Source organism: Stigmatopora argus, chromosome 4 (assembly GCF_051989625.1).
Source record: "Stigmatopora argus isolate UIUO_Sarg chromosome 4, RoL_Sarg_1.0, whole genome shotgun sequence".
NCBI lineage: Eukaryota > Metazoa > Chordata > Actinopteri > Syngnathiformes > Syngnathidae > Stigmatopora > Stigmatopora argus.
This window is the reverse complement of record NC_135390.1, coordinates 1,364,764-1,384,259: the sequence shown is the minus strand read 5'-3', so window position 1 is coordinate 1,384,259 and position 19,496 is coordinate 1,364,764. Positions and strand designations below refer to the sequence as shown.

Below are 19,496 nucleotides of genomic sequence, written 5' to 3'. Positions count from 1 at the left end.
GACAATAAAAGCATTAAATTGAATTCAATTGTTTCGAATGAACCTAAAATTGGACAAATTTAATTTAATTATATTCAGTGTTTTTTTAATGTCTCGTTTAAAGACAAGTTGTGAGTCAAGAGTGATTCCTAGGTATTTAAATTCTTGCGCTACATTGATTGTTTTACCTTGGACTAAAACGTTGGGGTCACTGTCAGTCTTCGCTCTTTTTGAGAAGTACATAGACAGTCTTAGATGTTTAAACGCAGTTGGGATTTTTCAAGCCAGTTATACACACTTGTCATTGCATGTCAGTTCCTGTGTAGCATATTTTTGTCTTTCGCATGGACATTTAGAACAGCATCATCGGCATACATCTGGCAAGTGACAATTGAAGGACAATAGCTACCCAGATCATTTATGAAAAGACTGAAGAGCAGTGGACCTATCACTGACCACTGCGGTACTGCAAGACTATTATTATGTGAAGTAGATTTTGTATTTGTATCCTGATGCACTGTGATCTTACAAATATGTGTGATTCCATCCGATTTAGCATGGTTAGTAAGAAATCAAAACTTGACAGTTTAGTCAGCAGAATATGTTGGTTGATGGAGTAAAGAGCCATCTTGAGATCAATGAAATCTGCCCCAGTGACAACGCCTTTATGTAGTTTTGATTTTATGTTTTCTAGAAAGAAGCAAACTGCCGTCTCATTACAATGATGTTTTCTATAGCCAAATTGTAGCCTGTTCAGGGTTTATGGACTGCTGTTAATGTGATCTATCTTTTCCAAGGTGTTTGAGACGGCTGGAAGGATGATGATAGGTCTGTATTTGTTGGTTATTGCAGGGTTCCCTGATTTAGGGATCGGTGCTATGACTGAGCACTTCTAGGGTTCTGGGTACTCTCATTGAGGGATCTATAGTGCTTAATGGTGCCATAATATATTCTTTGTGCTATTTCAGAAATGTTACATCCATATTGAAGGTGTCTTTTGCTTTGGAGTTTTTGAGACAAGACAAGCTATTTCATCTTGTGACTGTGAAACTATATACAGATTAATAATGGGCTCATTGGTATTCAGTGGTTTTGATGGGTGATATTCTATCTGAGAGATGTTGTTAGGTGTCAGTTCTTTAACGGCATGACACGATGTCACAACAAAATGGCGCTGTGAAGTCATGACGCAATGGCGCTGTGAAGTCATGACGCAATGGCACCGTGACGTCATGACGCAAGACAATGCTGGCGATATTGTCATTTATTTCAAAATAGAAACAAAAGATAAACATAATTCAAGGAAAAAATAAACTGTATCTTTGATAAAACGTGACAAAACTCACGTTCCCGTCACTGCTCGCTCGGGGCACGGCCATCTTACCATAGCTAAAGTGCTCTGACTGGCCAGACGCGAGTACACTTACTTGTGTCTGCTATTGCTTGCCCAGGGCGCTGCCATCTTACCGTAGTTAAACGTCCTCTGACCGCAGCGGTTGCCATGTCAGCACATCACAATAGTTAAGGCTGATCAAAAGTCTTGCGGTCGATCGTTAAAATATAAATCTTAATACCTGCATAATGTGAATGCTATTTGTTAGAGTTATTAGTCTTACATTATTATATATTTGCTTGCAATGAAAAAAGTGCTTCGCTTACTACATCTAAAACGCCTGCTTCCAATGAAGTAAATGCTTTGCTCCTTAATTAGACTAAACAAAAGGGAAGGCGAATCCACTTTGACTGCTGGAATTGGATTGGATAACTTTATTCATCCCGTATTCGGGAAATTTCGTTGTCACAGTAGCAAGAGGTTGAGGATGCAGGAATAGGAAAGGCATTTTAGACATAAATAGATAGGTAATAATTAAGTTAATAAATAAATACATGAATAAATATATAAATAAATAAGCGTGTCTCTGAAGTATATATATATATATATATATATATATATATATATATATATATATATATATACATACACACATATATATATATATATATATATTTATATATATACCTATACACATACATACATATATATATACACATATATATGTATATATATACATACACACATACATATATATATATATATATATATATATATATATATATACATATATACACATATACATATACATATATATATATATACATATATAAAAACACATACGTGTACATACACCTATACATATACATACATACACATACACACACATACATATATATATATATATCAGTGGCGGGCCGTCAGGGCCTTCAAGGCCTTCTCTGCTGGCCTAAGAAATATCTGAATCATATTATATTTTGTCCATCAATACTTATTATTCCAAATGGTCTGTTAGCTTCCTTTCATTGCTTTTCCCCCTGGTTGCACTGCTTCCAGATGTGTTTTCATATTGAAGCATTTAACCAATCACATTTCAGCCATTATTTGTTGCCAGATCAGATCTGCCTCAAAGCCTTCACAATCAGTTCTTGCAGGCTCTGCTGCATTAAACTAGACTGTTGCTTTTAACCAATCAGATTTCGAGTTGGCAACCCCACAATGATTATTCATAGGCGTTAGCATTTTGCTGGCTGGGACATGTCATTGCTTTCACAAACTATGATTGGCTAGTAGGCGGGCCAAAGCAGCCAGAGATCGCAAACTCCACCCACATGGCCGACAGTGGCAAAAACAAATGGATTCTGTAGCAGATTTCTCTCACAAAGCTATTTTCCAGACAGACTTTTCAAGAAAAAAATGGACATCATTAAGAAAGGGCGGTCAACTCCGAAGCTAGCAAGCCTGTTACAGCCGGGAAAATGGTGTGTGCGGCACTTTCAGTGTGCTAACTTAGCTCCACAAGCAAATAGTATATTGTTGTTTTGATTTAAAGCCATTTTCAAAACGGACTATGCCAGAAATATGACAGGACAGGCTCGACTTTCATCATTAGCTTCGATGGCGATAGGAAAGAAGGAAGAAAGAAAGGAGGATGGATATTGTGTAAAAGGATTTTTGGTGAGTAAAATATAGCTATATTCCTAAATAATATTTCAATTGTGGGCCAAGTTCTGATATCTGAAAAGCTCCAGTGTTTGTATTTAAGCTCCAGTGTTTGTATTTAATCACAAAATGCTGCTAGGAAGTGGATTTTACCCCAGTTTAATTTTTCCGGGAAAAATCACCCCCCGGCCTGGTTGTAATGTCTCAAAAGCTCCAGTATTTGTATTCAATCAATAAATGATGCTAGGAAGTGGATTTTACCTAATTTTAGTATTTTAGTGCATTTTTTGTCATTTCACGTATGGACGTATCGATGTTCATCGCTGTCTTTTTACCGAGGAAATGATACTCCGGGCCCGGTTCTGATGTCTAAAAATCTCCAATATTTGTATTTAATCAATAAATGCTGTTTTCGGCTGGATTTTACCCCATTTTCGGGCAATGTTTGCCCGTACGCCATTGACGTTCATCGCTGTCTTTTCCCGGGAAAATCACCCCCTGGCCTGGTTTTAATGTCTGAAAAGCTCCAGTATTTGTATTTAATCATGAAATGCTGCTAGGAAGTGGATTTTACCCCATTTTTGTGCATTAATTTATTGATTATTTTTTATGTGTTGCAGCTGTAGCTGCAGTAGAGGTTTTATAGCCATAAAATAGTTTTGAAGGTTGGATTGATACGTTGAAGGCGCGACCAGAACATGCACCGCCCGCCACTGATATATATACATATATAAACACACACATACACACATACGTGTACATACACTTATACATATACATACACTCATGCGTGTACATACACCTATACATATACAAACACACATATTAGCACATATATACATACATACACATAGATGTACATGCATGCATACGGTAGGTCTTAACACTCAGCCATTTTTTTGTTAAAGAGCCTGACAGCTGATAGGAGGAAGGATCTGCGGAAGCGCTCCTTCCTGCAATGAGGGTGCCGCAGTCTATGTGGAGATGATGATAATGTGGAAAAGATTCTTCGGCTGCACATGACCTTCATTTGTTTTGACTATTTGACGTCTCACTTCTGTTTCCCACCCCTCCCTTGAGAGTTGAGACGTCCATTGTAACTAGGGTCCTTGAAGTTAATAAATAAGGAAAAGAAGAGTGTGACACCAGAACGAACCTGGGTCGAGACCTGAAAGGTTCAATTTCTCCTTGCAAGAAAAACACAGAAGATTGTCATTTCTCTTTATTTGAGCGTGCATTTGGGAATGCCGATTGGTGAACCTATCACTATTGTTGCACGCAGAGACTTGGTGCACACTACTTATACCGCTATGGGCATATTTCCTGGTTGTGCTTATGTTACTTCCTTTTTGAATTTGTCTATGTACAGACAAAATCCCCCCTTTCGGAACACACACAGGAAATGATTGTACATTTGTGATTATGAAATAAAACAAAATTCCACTTTGATGTTTTTTCTTTTTATTTCGTGTTTGAAATTGACAACTATTGCAGTAATATGAACCATAAAAAAAAATAGATATTTTGAGATTAGAAGCAATTTGGGTGCCACAAGATCTTAAACTTCTGGTAAGAAAATTGTAATTTGTCATGAAAAAGCATTTGGGTTCTTATTTCTTTTTTCAGTTAATATACAGGCAGGTGTTTTTTTCCTGCTTGGCATTGCTGCCTGTCGCACCTCCTCCAGTGCCCACGGGTCAGCTGCAGGGTCATAAAACAGGAACCACCGTTCATTGATGTTTCGCTCCTTTAATCCTGGAACATCTCCTGGTGGCGGGGCAGTGACAGAGACGTCTCCCTGTCACCCCTTGCAGTTGATAGCTGTTGTCTCCTGCAGACATTGTTGGGGTTAGCTGTTGTTTCCCCAGCTCCTGTCCTTCTTCCTAAGCCAGAGCCAAAGGCTGCCTTTCTCTGCCTCCTCTGCCAGCTCTTTTATGGCCTTCCCCAGGCTGTCTCCAGACACCCCTGTGTCCCTCAGGAGGCGTGTTGTTGACAGCCAGAGATAGTCTTGGCAGCCAACCTCAAGTGGGTAGATAGTGGACTTCCAGCCAATTTCATGGCACTCAGCTCCCAGTTCCAAGTATTTGGCCTTCTTGCACTCGAAGGCGGCCTCAATCCGCTCCTCTGATGGTACTGTTAGTTCTGTGAGGTGCACTGCTCTTGCCTTGGAGGACTATACCACAATGTCTTGGCGGAGTGATGTGGTGATGATCTCCATTGGGAATCGGAGCTGCCTGTTGAGGTCAATCCATGCCCCACTCCTAACCATGGAAAATGGCCTTAGTGTCTCTCTTGGCCTGGTGTATCTCTTTTACCCCTCTTCTGTGATGTAGTTGGCGTGGATCTCTGCTGGTGGTGAATTTTTACTTCTGTGTCGGCATCTCTCCAGCACTTCAGCTAGTTTCCCCAGGACCTGATCATGGCGCCATCTGTAGCGCCCCTGAGAAAGTGCAGTCCTTTCAGCCTGACAAGATGTGCTGGAGGCAAGCGTTGGGAGCGTTGCAAAGTGCGCAGTATACCTCCTTCCCGAACCATTGGTGGAGGTTACGAGGACAGGGAAGCGTGTCGTAGGTTGCGCGAATGAGGAAGCTGATCCTTGCCTGTGGATCTTCCACAGGTCGGACCAACTGATGAACTCCCTCCCAGGTTGTTCAGCTTCCCTGCGACATGGCCTTCATCTTGTAGCGCTCTTCCCTCATCCTTGTCACCTCCGCCACCACGATCTCCTTCCTCTCCTTACGGTTAGCTCTGGACCAGAATTGCGGTGCTTCTCCCCGTCCTAGCCGCGGTCTTCCTGTCTGAACTCTGCCTATGATCTCCTAATGCTGCAGTGTATTGATGGCTTGGTCAACCTCGGCCTGAGCGTTCCACCGCCGGCCAGTGGGAACCGTGATGTTGGCGTTCCTTACTGACTGGTCAGTGGACTCTCTTAGTTCGAAAACCAGCCTAGACTTCTCTTACCTGTAGCCCAGACTGATAGACTGCAGTGGCAGTTGCAGTGCATTCCTTCCAAAGAGGCCCGTTTCGGCCACTTCCTGAGGAATGAATTGGCTTTTCCATTCATCTTCCTCACAGTGGATGAGGAGATTTTGCCCATTTTTCAAGGGTCACCCTTCTGTAGAGTATGAACTGGTAGCACCAGACCTTGAACTTTCCGGGGAGTATGCTATGGTCAATCCTTGACAGCCCATCACTAAGTTGTCTCATGATGGTGCTCTCCATCTGTTTATCAGGCAGCTCTGCGGTGTACTGCCGCCCTAGACTTTTGATGGGTTGCTCAGATAGGAGGGGGATTCTTTCTTTCTTTCAAATTGAATAATTTGCTATTTTGCATTTACAAAGACAGCCATATTAACTTATGCTATTGACCCTAATAATACGCTTTTGATTCATACAGTATCTCAGAAATACCACGTGTGATGATTTTTCTTAAGATTTTCCCTTCAAAGTAACACATTTGTACTACCCATTAAAACGTCAAGCTCTGCGTTGTACTGCCGCCCTAGACTTTTGATGGATTGCTCAGATTGGAGGGGGATTCTTTCTTTCTTTCAAATTGAATAATTGGCTATTTTGCATTTACAAAGACAGCCATATTAACTTATGCTATTGACCGTAATAATACGCTTTTGATTCATACAGTATCTCAGAAATACCACGTGTGATGATTTTTCTTAAGATTTTCCCTTCAAAGTAACACATTTGTACTCCCCATTAAAACCAGAAATATGGAGGTGAAAATTATGAATCAGCGGGCGGATTATACAGGGGAAATTGTAAAATTCAACAATTTTAAGGCAATTTTAAGGGTGCGGCTTATACCCGCATGCGGCTTATACCCGCGTGCGGCTTATATGGGAGTCAATACGGTATTTCCTTCCAGTTTTTTAAAGATTTTTCCAGATCTCTGTAGTGTTCTCTTTCGCAGTACTAATTATGTATATGAAGAAAATTGATCCCCCCGACGAGTCATCACCTTATCGAGGTGGTGGGGTTTGTGTGTCCCAGTGATTCTTGGAGCTATGTTGTCTGGGGCGTTGTGCCCCTGGTAGGGTCACCCATGGCAAACTGGTCTGAGTTGAGGGACCAGACAAAGACTGGCTCAGAAGACCTCTCATAATGAGCAACATATTGGACGATGTCTTCCGTCACCCGGACGCGGGTTACCGGGGCCCCACTCTAGAGCAAGGCCCAGAGGAGGGGCATGATGGCGAGCGCCTGGTGGCCGGGCCTACACTCATGGGGCCCAGCCGGGCACAGCCCCAAGAGACGACATGGGTTCCCCACCTGTGAGAGGGGCCAAAGAGGTTGGGTGCATCGAAAGCTGGGCGGCAACCAAAGGAGGGATCCTTGGTGGTCAGATTCCCAGCTCCTGAAACTAGCTCTTGGGACATGGAATGTCACCTCTTTGGTTGGGAAAGAAACTAAGCTAGTGCATGAGGTCGAGAAATTCCGGCTTTCTCACCTCTACGCACAGCTTGGTTTCCGGTACCACTCTTCTCGAGGAGGGTTGGACACTCTTCCACTCTGGAGTTTCCCACAGTGAGAGGCGCCGAGCGGGTGTGGGCATACTTGTTGCCCCCCGGCTCAGTGCCTGTATGTTGGGGTTTACCCCGGGAGACGAGAGGGTAGCATCCCTCCGTCTTCGGGTGGGAGGAAGGGACCTAACTGTTGTTTGTGCGTATGCACCAACAGCAGTTCAGAGTACTCACCCTTTTTTAAGTCCTTGGAGAGGGTGCGGGAGAGTGCTCTTTCGGGGGACTCCCTTATTCTGCTGGGGGACTTCAATGCTCACGTGGGCAATGACAGTGACACCTGGGGGGGAGTGATTGGGAAGAACGGCCCCCCTGATCGGAACCCGAGTGGAGTTCTATTGTTGGATTTCTGCACTGGCCGCGGATTGACAATAATGAACACCATGTTCAAGCATAAGGGAGTCTATATGTGCACTTGGCACCAGGACAATCTAGGCTGCAGTTTTATGATCGACTTTGTGGTCGCGTCATCAGACCTGCGGCCGCATGTCTTGGACTGCCGGGTAAAGAGAGGAGTGGAGCTGTCAACCGATCACCAACTGGCGGTGAGTTGCCTCCGATGGTGGGGATGGCTGCTTGTGCGGCTCGGGAGACCCAAATGTTCTGCGACGGTATGCTGGGAATGCCTGGCGGAGTCCCCTGTTAGAAGGAGTTTTAATTCCCACCTCCGACAGAGCTTGTGTCATGTCCGGGAAGAGGAGGGAGACATTAAATCCGAGTGGACCACGTTCCGCACTTCCAATGCTGAGCCAGCAGACCGGAGCTGCGGCCGCAAGGTGTTCGGTGCCTGTCACGCTGTATACCCTCAGCAGGGTCCTTGGGGGCACGGGAGTTCACCCAACCAGTCTACATGTGCTTTGTGGACTTGGAGAAGGCGTTTGACCATGTCCCCCGGGCAGTCTTGTGGGGGCTACTCCGGGAGTATGGGGTTCCGGAACCACTGTTACGCGGGGTCCGGTCCCTTTATGACTGGTGTCGGAGTCTGGTCCACATAGCCGGCAGTAAGTCGGATCTCTTTCCAGTGGGGGTTGGACTCCACTAGGGCTAACCTAAGTTACTGATTCTGTTCATCACTTTTATGGACAGAATATCTAGGCGCAGCCGTGGCTTTGAGGGGTTCTGGTTTGGTGGCCTCAGTATCGCATCCCTGCTTTTTGCAGATTATGTGGTTCTGTTGGCCTCATCAGGCCGTGATCTCCAACTCTCGCTGGAACGATTCGCAACCGAGTGTGAAGCGGTCAGGATGAAAATCAGCACCTCCAAATCTGAGACCATTGTCCTCAGTTGGAAAAAGGTGGCATGCCCTCTCCAGGTCAGGGATCAGGTCCTTCCCCAGGTGGAGGAGTTTGAGTACCTTGGGGTCTTGTTCACGAGTGAGGGAAGAATGGAGCAGGAGATCGACAGGCGGATGGATCTGTGCCTGCGTGGATGCGGACTTTGCACCAGTCTGTCGTGGTGAAGAAGGACCTGAGCCAAAAGCCGAGCCTCTGTATTCACTGGTCGATCTACGTTCCTACCCTCATCTATGGTCACAAACTGTGGGTCGTGACCGAAAGAATGAGATCCCGGATACAAGTGGCTGAAATGAGTTTCCTCCGCAGGCTGTCTGGACTCTCTCTTAGAGTTAAGGTGAGAAGCGCGGTCATCCGGGAGGGGCTAGGAGTAGAGCCGCTGCTCCTCTGGATCAAGAGGAGCCAAATGAGTTGGCTCGGGCATCTGATCAGGATGCCCCCTGACGCCTCCCTCGATAGGTGTTACGGGTACGTCTTACCGAGAGGAGGCCACGGGGCCGACCTCGGACACGCTGGGGAGTCATGTCTCGCGGGTGGCCCTTGAATGCCTTGGGATATTCCCAGAAGAGCTGGATGAAGTGGCTGGGGATAGGGAAGTCTGGGCCTCCCTTCTGAAGCTGCTGCCCCCGCGACCCGACTTTGGATAAAGCGGGAGAAGGTGAGACGAGAGATGAGAAAAAAATATTTTGCAATTCGAATTTCTTTTATTACTTTATTTCTTGGAGAAGTAAATGTCTGTTGGTCATTACCGTATTTATTCGAGTAGAACGCGCAAAATTTTGTGCCCAAAAATGGAACAAAGTCCAGCTGCGCATTATACATGAGGGCTTCACTTTAATGACCAAAATCCCAGTGAAAAACTGCCCTCCACCGGTGAAAAATTCCCCTCCGCTGCCGTTTTAATGGGAAACGTAAAACCTTTGTCCGCCAAATGGTGCGTGAGAGCCCGTTCTGCCAGGGGCCAAAGAAGGTGAATTTATATCTCCCTTCTCAGGCGATATAATCTACCTTCTTTTATAAAAGTCAGCCCGCTCCAAATAGCCTTCGGCAAGTTTATTAGGGGAGGGTAAATAAAAATAAAAAGTTGCTCCAGAGATACGTCAGCGGGACAGCCGCTCACTCGAGTCTGCCCAAGGATCGCTATCCTTGCTCAAGAAGAATGGAATCAATGTTTGGTGAATGTGATGATGATGAATCAGACTTTGAAAAATTTAAATACTGTATTTTCACACCTATAGGGCACACTTAAAAGTCTAAACGTTTCTCTAAAATGAACGGTGCGCATTCTTTACATCCAAATATAGTATGACCCTGACCACTTGACTGACTGGTTTAATTTCTTGCCGACACGCTACTTATTGCGATCAACCCAGCGGACAGTAACCATAAAAATGGTACGCGGTCGATTGGTCGCCGGTCTTTTGGTCACCGGTCTTTTGGTCGCGGTCTTTAGGTCGCCCGGAAGTTTGGTCGTCGTCTTTTGGGTCGCCGGTCTTTTTTGTCGCCGTTCTTTGGGTCGTCTTTTGGTCGCCTGATCGGCTACTGCCATCTACTGTCAATTTATTAAATAGCAGATGGTGGTTTTATTGAAGCAGTCCAATGAACCTTCATTCTCTCTGGGAGATCTTGCAATGTTGAAATACTTTAGATTAGATGGTCATTTTATCAAACAAATAAAAGTAGTATTAGTATACTTTTAGTTAGACAGTATTTAGATCGTTTCAACAGTATTTAGACTCTAAATACTGTTGAAACGATCTAAATACTGTTGAAACGATCTAAATATCTAATATCAAAACATCAATAAGAGCACTCATTTAACACATCAATAAGAGCACTCATTTAACACATCAATAAGAGCACTCATTTAACACATCAGCTGCTGCCATTGACTGTCATAGGCGTCCAATGAACCTTCATTCTCTCTGGGAGAACTTGCAATGTTGAAATACTTTAGATTAGATGGTCATTTTTATCAAACATCAAAATATCAATAAGAGCACTCATTTAACACATCGGCTGCTGCCATTGACTGTCATAGGCGTCCAATGAACCTTCATTCTCTCTGGGAGAATGAATGGGAGAATCTCTCTTAAGGTAGAAAAATGGTTAAGAATGCCCAGAAAAGTGTTCCAAAAGCGGAGTAATAGTTTTTAAAACAGCATTTAATGATTAAATACAAATACTGGAGCTTTTCAGACATTAATTGGGGGTGATTTTCCCGGGGGAAAGACAGCTACCTCGGCGCGACCAAATGCGACGACCATTTGCGAAAGGGCCTAAATTTCACTAAAACGGGGTAAAATACGCACTTATTGATGAAATACAAATACCGGAGCTTATCAGACATGACTACCGGGCTCTGGGGGTGATTTTCCCGGGGAAAGACAGCGATAAAAGTCGGGGCGACCAAATGCGACGACCATTTGCGAAAGGGCCTACATTTCACTAAACCGGGGTAAAATACGCACTTATTGATGAAATACAAATACCGGAGCTTATCAGACATGACTACCGGGCTCTGGGGGTGATTTTCCCGGGGAAAGACAGCGATAAAAGTCGGGGCGACCAAATGCGACGACCATTTGCGAAAGGGCCTACATTTCACTAAACCGGGGTAAAATACGCACTTATTGATGAAATACAAATACCGGAGCTTATCAGACATGACTACCGGGCTCTGGGGGTGATTTTCCCGGGGGAAAGACAGCGATAAAAGTCGGGGCGACCAAATGCGACGACCATTTGCGAAAGGGCCTACATTTCACTAAACCGGGGTAAAATACGCACTTATTGATGAAATACAAATACCGGAGCTTATCAGACATGACTACCGGGCTCTGGGGGTGATTTTCCTGGGGAAAGACAGCGATAAAAGTCGGGTCGACCAAATGCGACGACCATTTGCGAAAGGGCCTACATTTCACTAAACCGGGGTAAAATACGCACTTATTGATGAAATACAAATACCGGAGCTTATCAGACATGACTACCGGGCTCTGGGGGTGATTTTCCCGGGGGAAAGACAGCAATAAAAGTCGGCGCGACCAAATGCGACGATATGCGACCATTCGCAAAAGTGCCAAAAATGCAGTAAAATGGGGTAAAATCAGCACTTAGTGATGAAATACAAATACTGGAGCTAAAATGACAGTCGATGGCAGCAGCTGATGTGTTAAATGAGTGCTCTTATTTCTCCCAGAGAGAATGAAGGTTCATTGGACGCCTATGACAGTCAATGGCAGCCGCCGATGTGTTAAATGAGTGCTCTTATTGATATTTTGATATTAGATATTTGGATCGTTTCAACAGTATTTAGATCGTTTCAACAGTATTTAGATCGTTTCAACAGTATTTAGATCGTTTCAACAGTATTTAGATCATTTCAACAGTATTTAGATCGTTTCAACAGTATTTAGAGTCTAAATAGTGTTGAAACGATCTAAATACTGTCTAACTAAAAGTATACTAATACTTTTATTTGTTTGATAAAAATGACCATCTAATCTAAAGTATTTCAACATTGCAAGTTCTCCAGAGAGAATGAAGGTTCATTGGACTGCTTCAATAAAAAACACCATCTGCTATCTGTTAATAAATTGACAGTAGATGGCAGTAGCCGATCAGGCGACCAAAAGACGACCCAAAGACCGGCGACAAAAAAGACCGGCGACAAAAAAGACCGGCGACCCAAAAGACGACGACCAAACTTCCGGGCGACCTATAGACCGCGACCAAAAGACCGGTGACCAAAAGACCGGCGACCAATCGACCGCACACGATAAAAATAGCCACCCCACATTCCAAGCATTAATCCATTGAAAACATCCCAGGCGAGTGGCAAGGCATTTGACTTCCGTGTGCTTGTACCGCTTTTAACCCTCACAAACACTCTTAATACTCAAAGAAACAGCACATTAGAGCTATACAGAGGAAATGCCTGACGTGAATGACAACAGAATGCGGGTGTGAACACTTGGAAAATGGACTGAAGCCATGGATCGAACACAATTTAACAGATTTGCTAACGGCTTGGGAGTGATGAATGTCGGATGGCCAACATAGTAGTTCGGTTAGGCAGCGGTTGCACGAGTTATGTGACAATTTGGAATGGATTGTCGATGCCGATATAATAGCGAGTAGAATCAGCATGGCATAAGGCTTGGGAGTGATGCATGTCGCGAGTTACAATGGATTGTGGATGACTGGGCTCAAGTGTCGGCCAGCACTGTTGTTCGAGCTTTCGCCAAAGCTGGCATAAAGTTCCTGGAATACAAACTCTGACTGACAGTGAGATGGAGCATAGCATGTTGAACACCGAACTCTTTATATCAGATACAGAAGATGAGTTTGACGGTTTTGTAGACGTCTAACTGCTTTAACTTCTATTAACGTGTACCTTTTATCTCAATTTAGCACTATCAAACTTAGTTTTGCCCGTGCTGCCTTAAAAAACATGCTAGCGGCTAGCTTCTAGCCTAGTGTCACGCTAGCGCTCTATCCGAAGAGGCTCCTTTTGTATTGACAAAAAACTGGCCCTTTCAGAGTGTCTGTTTATAGATGTGAAAATCTAGGTGTTATGATGATGAATTAGACTTTAAAGATTTAAAATTGTAAATTTCATTTGAGAATTGTGTTCATACTGGTAGTTTGTCTTACCAGGTTTACGTACCATATGTTATGAATAAATGTTTTGTCATGGCGACATATGTTCAGCATTTTCCAGTTATCAGTACCGGTGCAATCCTTGGTGTGAGCTGAGAAAAGGTGAAAAAAAATGTATACCAATTTTTAGTCCCAAATTATGGGTGTTCGTTATACACGGCTGCACGTTATACAGACGCTCCCCTACTTACGAACGAGTTAGGTTCCGAGCGATTGTTCATAAGTTGAATTTGTTTGTAAGTTGATTCAGTGCTATATTTTGTATTATAATTTATGTTTAAGGCCTATATAAGTATATTGAAGGTTGATATAAGTGCATTTGTATGTTTAAGGCTTGTATAAGTAACACGCATTGGTTTGTACTGAAAAAAACATTTAATAAAATGGTGAGAATATGTACAGTACTGTATAGAGAGAGAGAGATTTATGTATTAGAAACTGGCAGAAAGAAGCGATCTAACGACGATTGCAGTTTTCTTCTTTTCTTCATCATAAATGATGCGGTAGCACTGTATGGCATCATTCAATTGATTTGCAAACTTTGTGCAACGTTCAATATTTGGGTCCTGCTGCTCGATCTTTCTGTTTATAAATGGTACTGACGGTCGAACGATTCAAGTTGTACATATATGTGCAACGCTGACCACTCTCACGCGCATCAAGCTTCGTTATTATTGCCACTCGTTTCAAATGAAATGGCTTGCCTCTTCCTTGCAACTCCCTCATAGAAGCCTTTTGCTTTTTACCAACCATATTCAATAATGGATGCATGAGATATTTAATGATACAAATGAAAAAGGTTCTTTGCACACTGGAGATACATTCACGCACTTCCGCATTGCAACAAAGAAGAAGGTAGATGCTGGGTGAGCTGAGCTCTCACAGCGCCAGAAGTCGGTATTAGCGGCGGAAAGATGTACTGCTCTGAAAAAGGCGCGAAATACAAAATTGGACTTACGAACATTTTTCGACTTAAACGCAATTTGCAGACATGTTCGTATGTACCATTGTTCGTAAGTTGAATGTTCGTAAGTAGGGGAGCGTCTGTACTCGAATAAATCTGTCAATCATTTTTGTTTCAAGTGATATTTTAAGAGCATGGTGTGATTTCATTAATGTCTGTATGGCTTCTGGAACCATGGGAGGTGATTCTTTTTTTATGGTTTTCCTGTGAATGCAGACACTGAGTCTTGGATAATTGTCATGAAAATATTACTTCTGTCATTAGCATGATTGTGGTAGAGATAATATTCCCAATTGATGTTGTTTAGCACCTGTGTCAAATTTGGGATCTCACTATTTGGTAATCTAATCTGCTCTGAGATGGTTTTCTGAGCACATGAATATCTATTTGTAGGAAACTTTCTTGAGAACAGGATGAGGTTATCTTCTTGAACGTCTTATGGATTTATTGGAAAAGATCAGATCTATGCATGCTTCAGAAGAAATAGTTATTCTAGTGGGACATTAGTTGTGTAAAGGTAAAATTAGTTAACAGTGATTTTAACTTGTCGTGCCAGTTAATATTTAAATCTCCAAACAAGACAACTTAATTTCTTGTGTCATTTTCCCCAAGTAGGACCCAAAGCTTCATTTAGAATACATTAGAAGCGGCTGGAGGTCGATACATCCCAAGCTATTGACGTTTGTGGAAATAGTGATATTTTAAGACTGATAGATTCAAGGTTGTCCCATTCTATCTGTTAACATTTAAAGTGTTCCCTCACATAGAACATCAGCCCCCCCATCAGCCTGGCTAACGGTGTAGGGTATGCTATCTGAGGTGTAAATGGTGGTTTGAATGGCTGCAATCCGAGCTTTGTCAACCGGCGCCCACAACAGCCAAGCTTCTGCTTCCTATCCCAACGTTACCTTGTTCGCCGCCCGGACCCAATGACAATACATGGTCGTTCCGCCGATCTCGCGATCTCCTCCAGTATGTTATGCACGTGATGGAAGTCTCTAGAAACCGTAGTTTACTGCCAGAGACCGATGTATAATAAATCCATACAGTTGTAGTTGATGTTAAAGCCGGACTTTAACATCTCAAGTTGTTCGTCAATACCGGGATTGACGAACAACTTGTGAAAAGTCACACAAAAACACAGAGTACAAAAGTAGGGAGAGCTTGAAGCTTCCACATGCATATGCGCTGTCATCAAAGGCGCCGTTCAAAGCGGCTGCTTGTTGTAGTAGCTCCCTAAAACCTCCCTCATATTGTGTTTTTACAGCTTTTTTATCCTTTATTTTACGTTTTATTGTCTCTTAAGATTTTACTTGTTACTTTACTTTATAATTGGATTGGATAACTTTATTCATCCCGTATTCGGGAAAATTCGTTGTCACAGTAGCAAGAGGGTGAGGATGCAGAAATAGGAAAGGCATTTTAGACATAAATAGATAGGTAATAAGTAGGTTAATAATAAATACATGAATAAATATATAAATAAATAAGCGTGTTGCTGATATATATATATATATATATATATATATATATATATATATATATATATATATATATATATATATATATATACATACACATACACATACACATACACATATATATATATATATATCCGTGGCGGGCCGTCAGGGCCTTCAAGGCCTTCTCTGCTGGCCTAAGAAATATCTGAATCATATTATATTTTGTCCATCAATACTTATTATTCCAAATGGTCTGTTAGCTTCCTTTCATTGCACTGCTTCCAGATGTGTTTTCATATTGAAGCATTTAACCAATCACATTTCAGCCATTATTTGTTGCCAGATGAGATCTGCCTCAAAGCCTTCAAAATCAGTTCTGCGGGGTCTGCTGCATTAAACAAGACTTTTGCTTTTAACCAATCAGATTTCGAATTGGCAACCCCACAATGATTTTTCATAGGCGTTGGCATTTTGCTGGCTGGGACATGTCATTGCTTTCAGCAACTATGATTGGCTAGTAGGCGGGCCAAAGCAGCCAGAGATCGCAAACTCCACCCACATGGCCGACAGTGGCAAAACAAATGGATTCTGTTGCAGATTTCTCTCACAAAGCTATTTTCCAGACAGACTTTTCAAGAAAAAAATGGACATCATTAAGAAAGGGCGCTCAACTCCGAAGCTAGCAAGCCTGTTACAGCCGGGAAAATGGTGTGTGCGGCACTTTCAGTGTGCTAACTTAGCTCCACAAGCAAATAGTATATTGTTGTTTTGATTTAAAGCCATTTTCAAAACGGACTATGCCAGAAATATGACAGGACAGGCTTGACTTTCATCATTAGCTTCGATGGCGATAGGAAAGAAGGAAGAAAGAAAGGAGGGTGGATATTGTGTACAGTTAAAAAGGATTTTTGGTGAGTAAAATATGGCTATATTCCTAAATAATATATCTGAAAAGCTCCAGTGTTTGTATTTAATCACTAAATGCTGCTAGGATGTGGATTTTATCCCAGTTTAATTTTTGCCATTTCGCCATTGACGTCCATCGCTGTCTTTTCCCAAGGAAATCACCCCCCTGGCCTGGTTGTAATGTCTCAAAAGCTCCAGTATTTGTAATCAGTCAATAAATGCTGCGAGGAAGTGGATTTGACCTAATTTTAGTGCATTTTTTTGTCATTTCACGTATGGACGTATCGACGTTCATCGCTGTCTTTTTACCGGGGAAATGATACTCCGGGCCCGGTTCTGATGTCTAAAAAGCTCCAGTATTTGTATTTAATCAATAAATGCTGTTTTCGGCTGGATTTTACCCCATTTTCGGGCAATGTTTGCCCGTACGCCATTGACGTTTATTGCTGTCTTTTCCCGGGAAAATCGCCCCCTGGCCTGGTTTTAATGTGTGAAAAGCTCCAGTATTTGTATTTAATCATGAAATGCTGCTAGGAAGTGGATTTTACCCCATTTTTGTGCATTGATTTATTGATTATTTTTATGTGTCGCAGCTCTAGCTGCAGTAGAGGTTTTATAGCCATAAAATAGTTTTTGAGGGTTGGATTGATACGTTGAAGGCGCTACCAGAAAATGCACCGCCCGCCACTGATATATATATATATATATATATATATATATATATATATATATATATGTAGATATATGTATATATATACATATATACATACATATATATATATATATATATATATATATATATATATATATATATATATATACAGTGGTACCTCGTCATACGACCGTTCGTCATACGGAATGCTCGTCTTACGGGGGAAATTTCGATCGAATAATTCGCCCGTGATGCGGTCAAAGTTTCGTGATGCGACCAAGCCAGGTTGCCATGGCATTTTTTTTGGCATATCGTTCGTGTATAACAATATTTACGAGCACCGGATGAGCTATTCAGACCAGGAAACGCACAACGCGCATGCGCGGTGAAAAGAGGGCTTTCTGGGTAATGAAGTATACTCGTGCTCGCAAAAGTATCCCCGGTAGCAACTCTATCATAGGCGCCGTTCGATGGGACGCGAACACAGATGCTACAAGCTAAAAGGAGCCGCTAGCCAGCGCCCTGAAGCTCCCATGAGCAGCGGGGCGATCGCTGATAAAAGACTCTGCTCGTTGGCTGCTCATAAGAACATCGGGGGCACTGGCTCGCAACAGCATCCCCGGTAGCAACTCTATCATAGTCGCCGTTCGAGGGGATGCAAACACAGATGCTACAAGCTAAAAGGAGCCGCTAGCCAGCGCCCCTGTAGCTCTCATGAGCAGCGGGGCGATCGCTGATAAGACTGCTTGCTGCTCGTTGGCAAGTGGTCGTGCGTTCTCCGATTGTGAGGACATTTGTGTGCATCATTTTCGGAATATTTTGAAGGGAATAGTACGACAGCAAACAGCCCATCGATAGCGAACGTGAGGGTGGAGTGTTTGTTCTGTTTACGAGTGCGTTGTGTGGAGGAAAAAAAAAAACGAAGCCCCTCTCCCCTCGGCGAAATCCGGCCAATTTTAGTTAGATTAAACACTTTATTTCTATTAAACCACTCGTTATTTATTACTTTGTCAATATATGGCGAATTATAAGAAATAAAACATTTTTTTTCAATCCAATATCCTGTTTCTGGTGTTTTTTTCAGAGAGTTGGAACGAATTAAATTGTTTCCCATTCATTTCAATGGGAAACTTTACCTCGAGTTACGAGTAACTTGTCATACGAGCTCAGTCCCGGAACGGATTAAGCTCGTATCTCGAGGTACCACTGTATATATATATACACATACATATACATAAGCACATATATACATACATATAGATGTACATGCATACGGTAGGTCTTAACACAGCAATTTTTTTGTTAAAGAGCCTGACAGCTGATGGGAGGAAGGATCTGAGGAAGTGCTCCTTCCTGCAATGAGGGTGCGGCAGTCTATTGCTGAAAGAGCTTCGGAGAGACTCCACAGTCTCATGCATATATATTATATTCCATACTTTAATGTTTTAAAACTTTACTTTCAAGACTCTACTCCAAGACTCAAGCAGTGTGAGAGGCAGTCTTTGATCTATTAGTTTAGTTTATCTTTGCAAATTCTGGACATTACATTTTTGACCCACTCAGCCATGCCTCCGCTGTTTTACACAAAGGATCAGCTGTTAGCGCTACGCAACACCTGGATTCCCCTGGACCTGGACCTCTCCGCGGAGTTAAAGAGGAAGACAGGAGGATGCAGCGCTGGACGAAAATGTCAGGAGAGAAAGCGACGCTTCAGACCCAGCATTCCATCTATTATTATGGGGGATGTAAGATCTCTCCCCAATAAGACATTGTATTCCTGATATGGCGTGCTATCAACTTTTCAAAGCACTTCATGATAACAGGCGTGAGAGCAACAGGCCTATAATCATTCATGCTGTCAATGGTTGGCTTTTTGGGGACAGGGATAATGGTGGCAGATTTCAGGCAGGATGGAATGATGGATTGTTGCAGGGAACAATTGAAGATTTTTGTGAAGACTCCAGCCAGCTGGTCAGCACAGGCTTTGAGCACCTTCCCAGGTACTCCATCAGGGCCAGCAGCCTTCCTGGTATTCACAGACCGCA

At 42.8% G+C, this 19,496-nt stretch overlaps 1 protein-coding gene across 30 annotated transcripts in view; it reads right to left on the bottom strand.

The window, feature by feature from the left end:
• Nucleotides 1-19,496, bottom strand: part of enpp2 (ectonucleotide pyrophosphatase/phosphodiesterase 2) — a 360,090-nt gene that overhangs the window by 256,536 nt on the left and 84,058 nt on the right. For 22 of the 30 annotated variants that reach the window (XR_013300101.1, XR_013300100.1, XR_013300099.1 and 19 more), the window contains one exon: nucleotides 15,339-15,445. The exons of 7 other annotated variants lie outside the window; for them this stretch is intronic. Coding sequence is in view for 13 of the 23 variants with exons in the window: in XM_077599517.1 (XP_077455643.1) it covers nucleotides 15,339-15,445 (107 nt within the window). In the remaining 10 variants the exon portion in view is untranslated. One more of the 30 variants, XM_077599530.1, reaches the window with a different exon arrangement.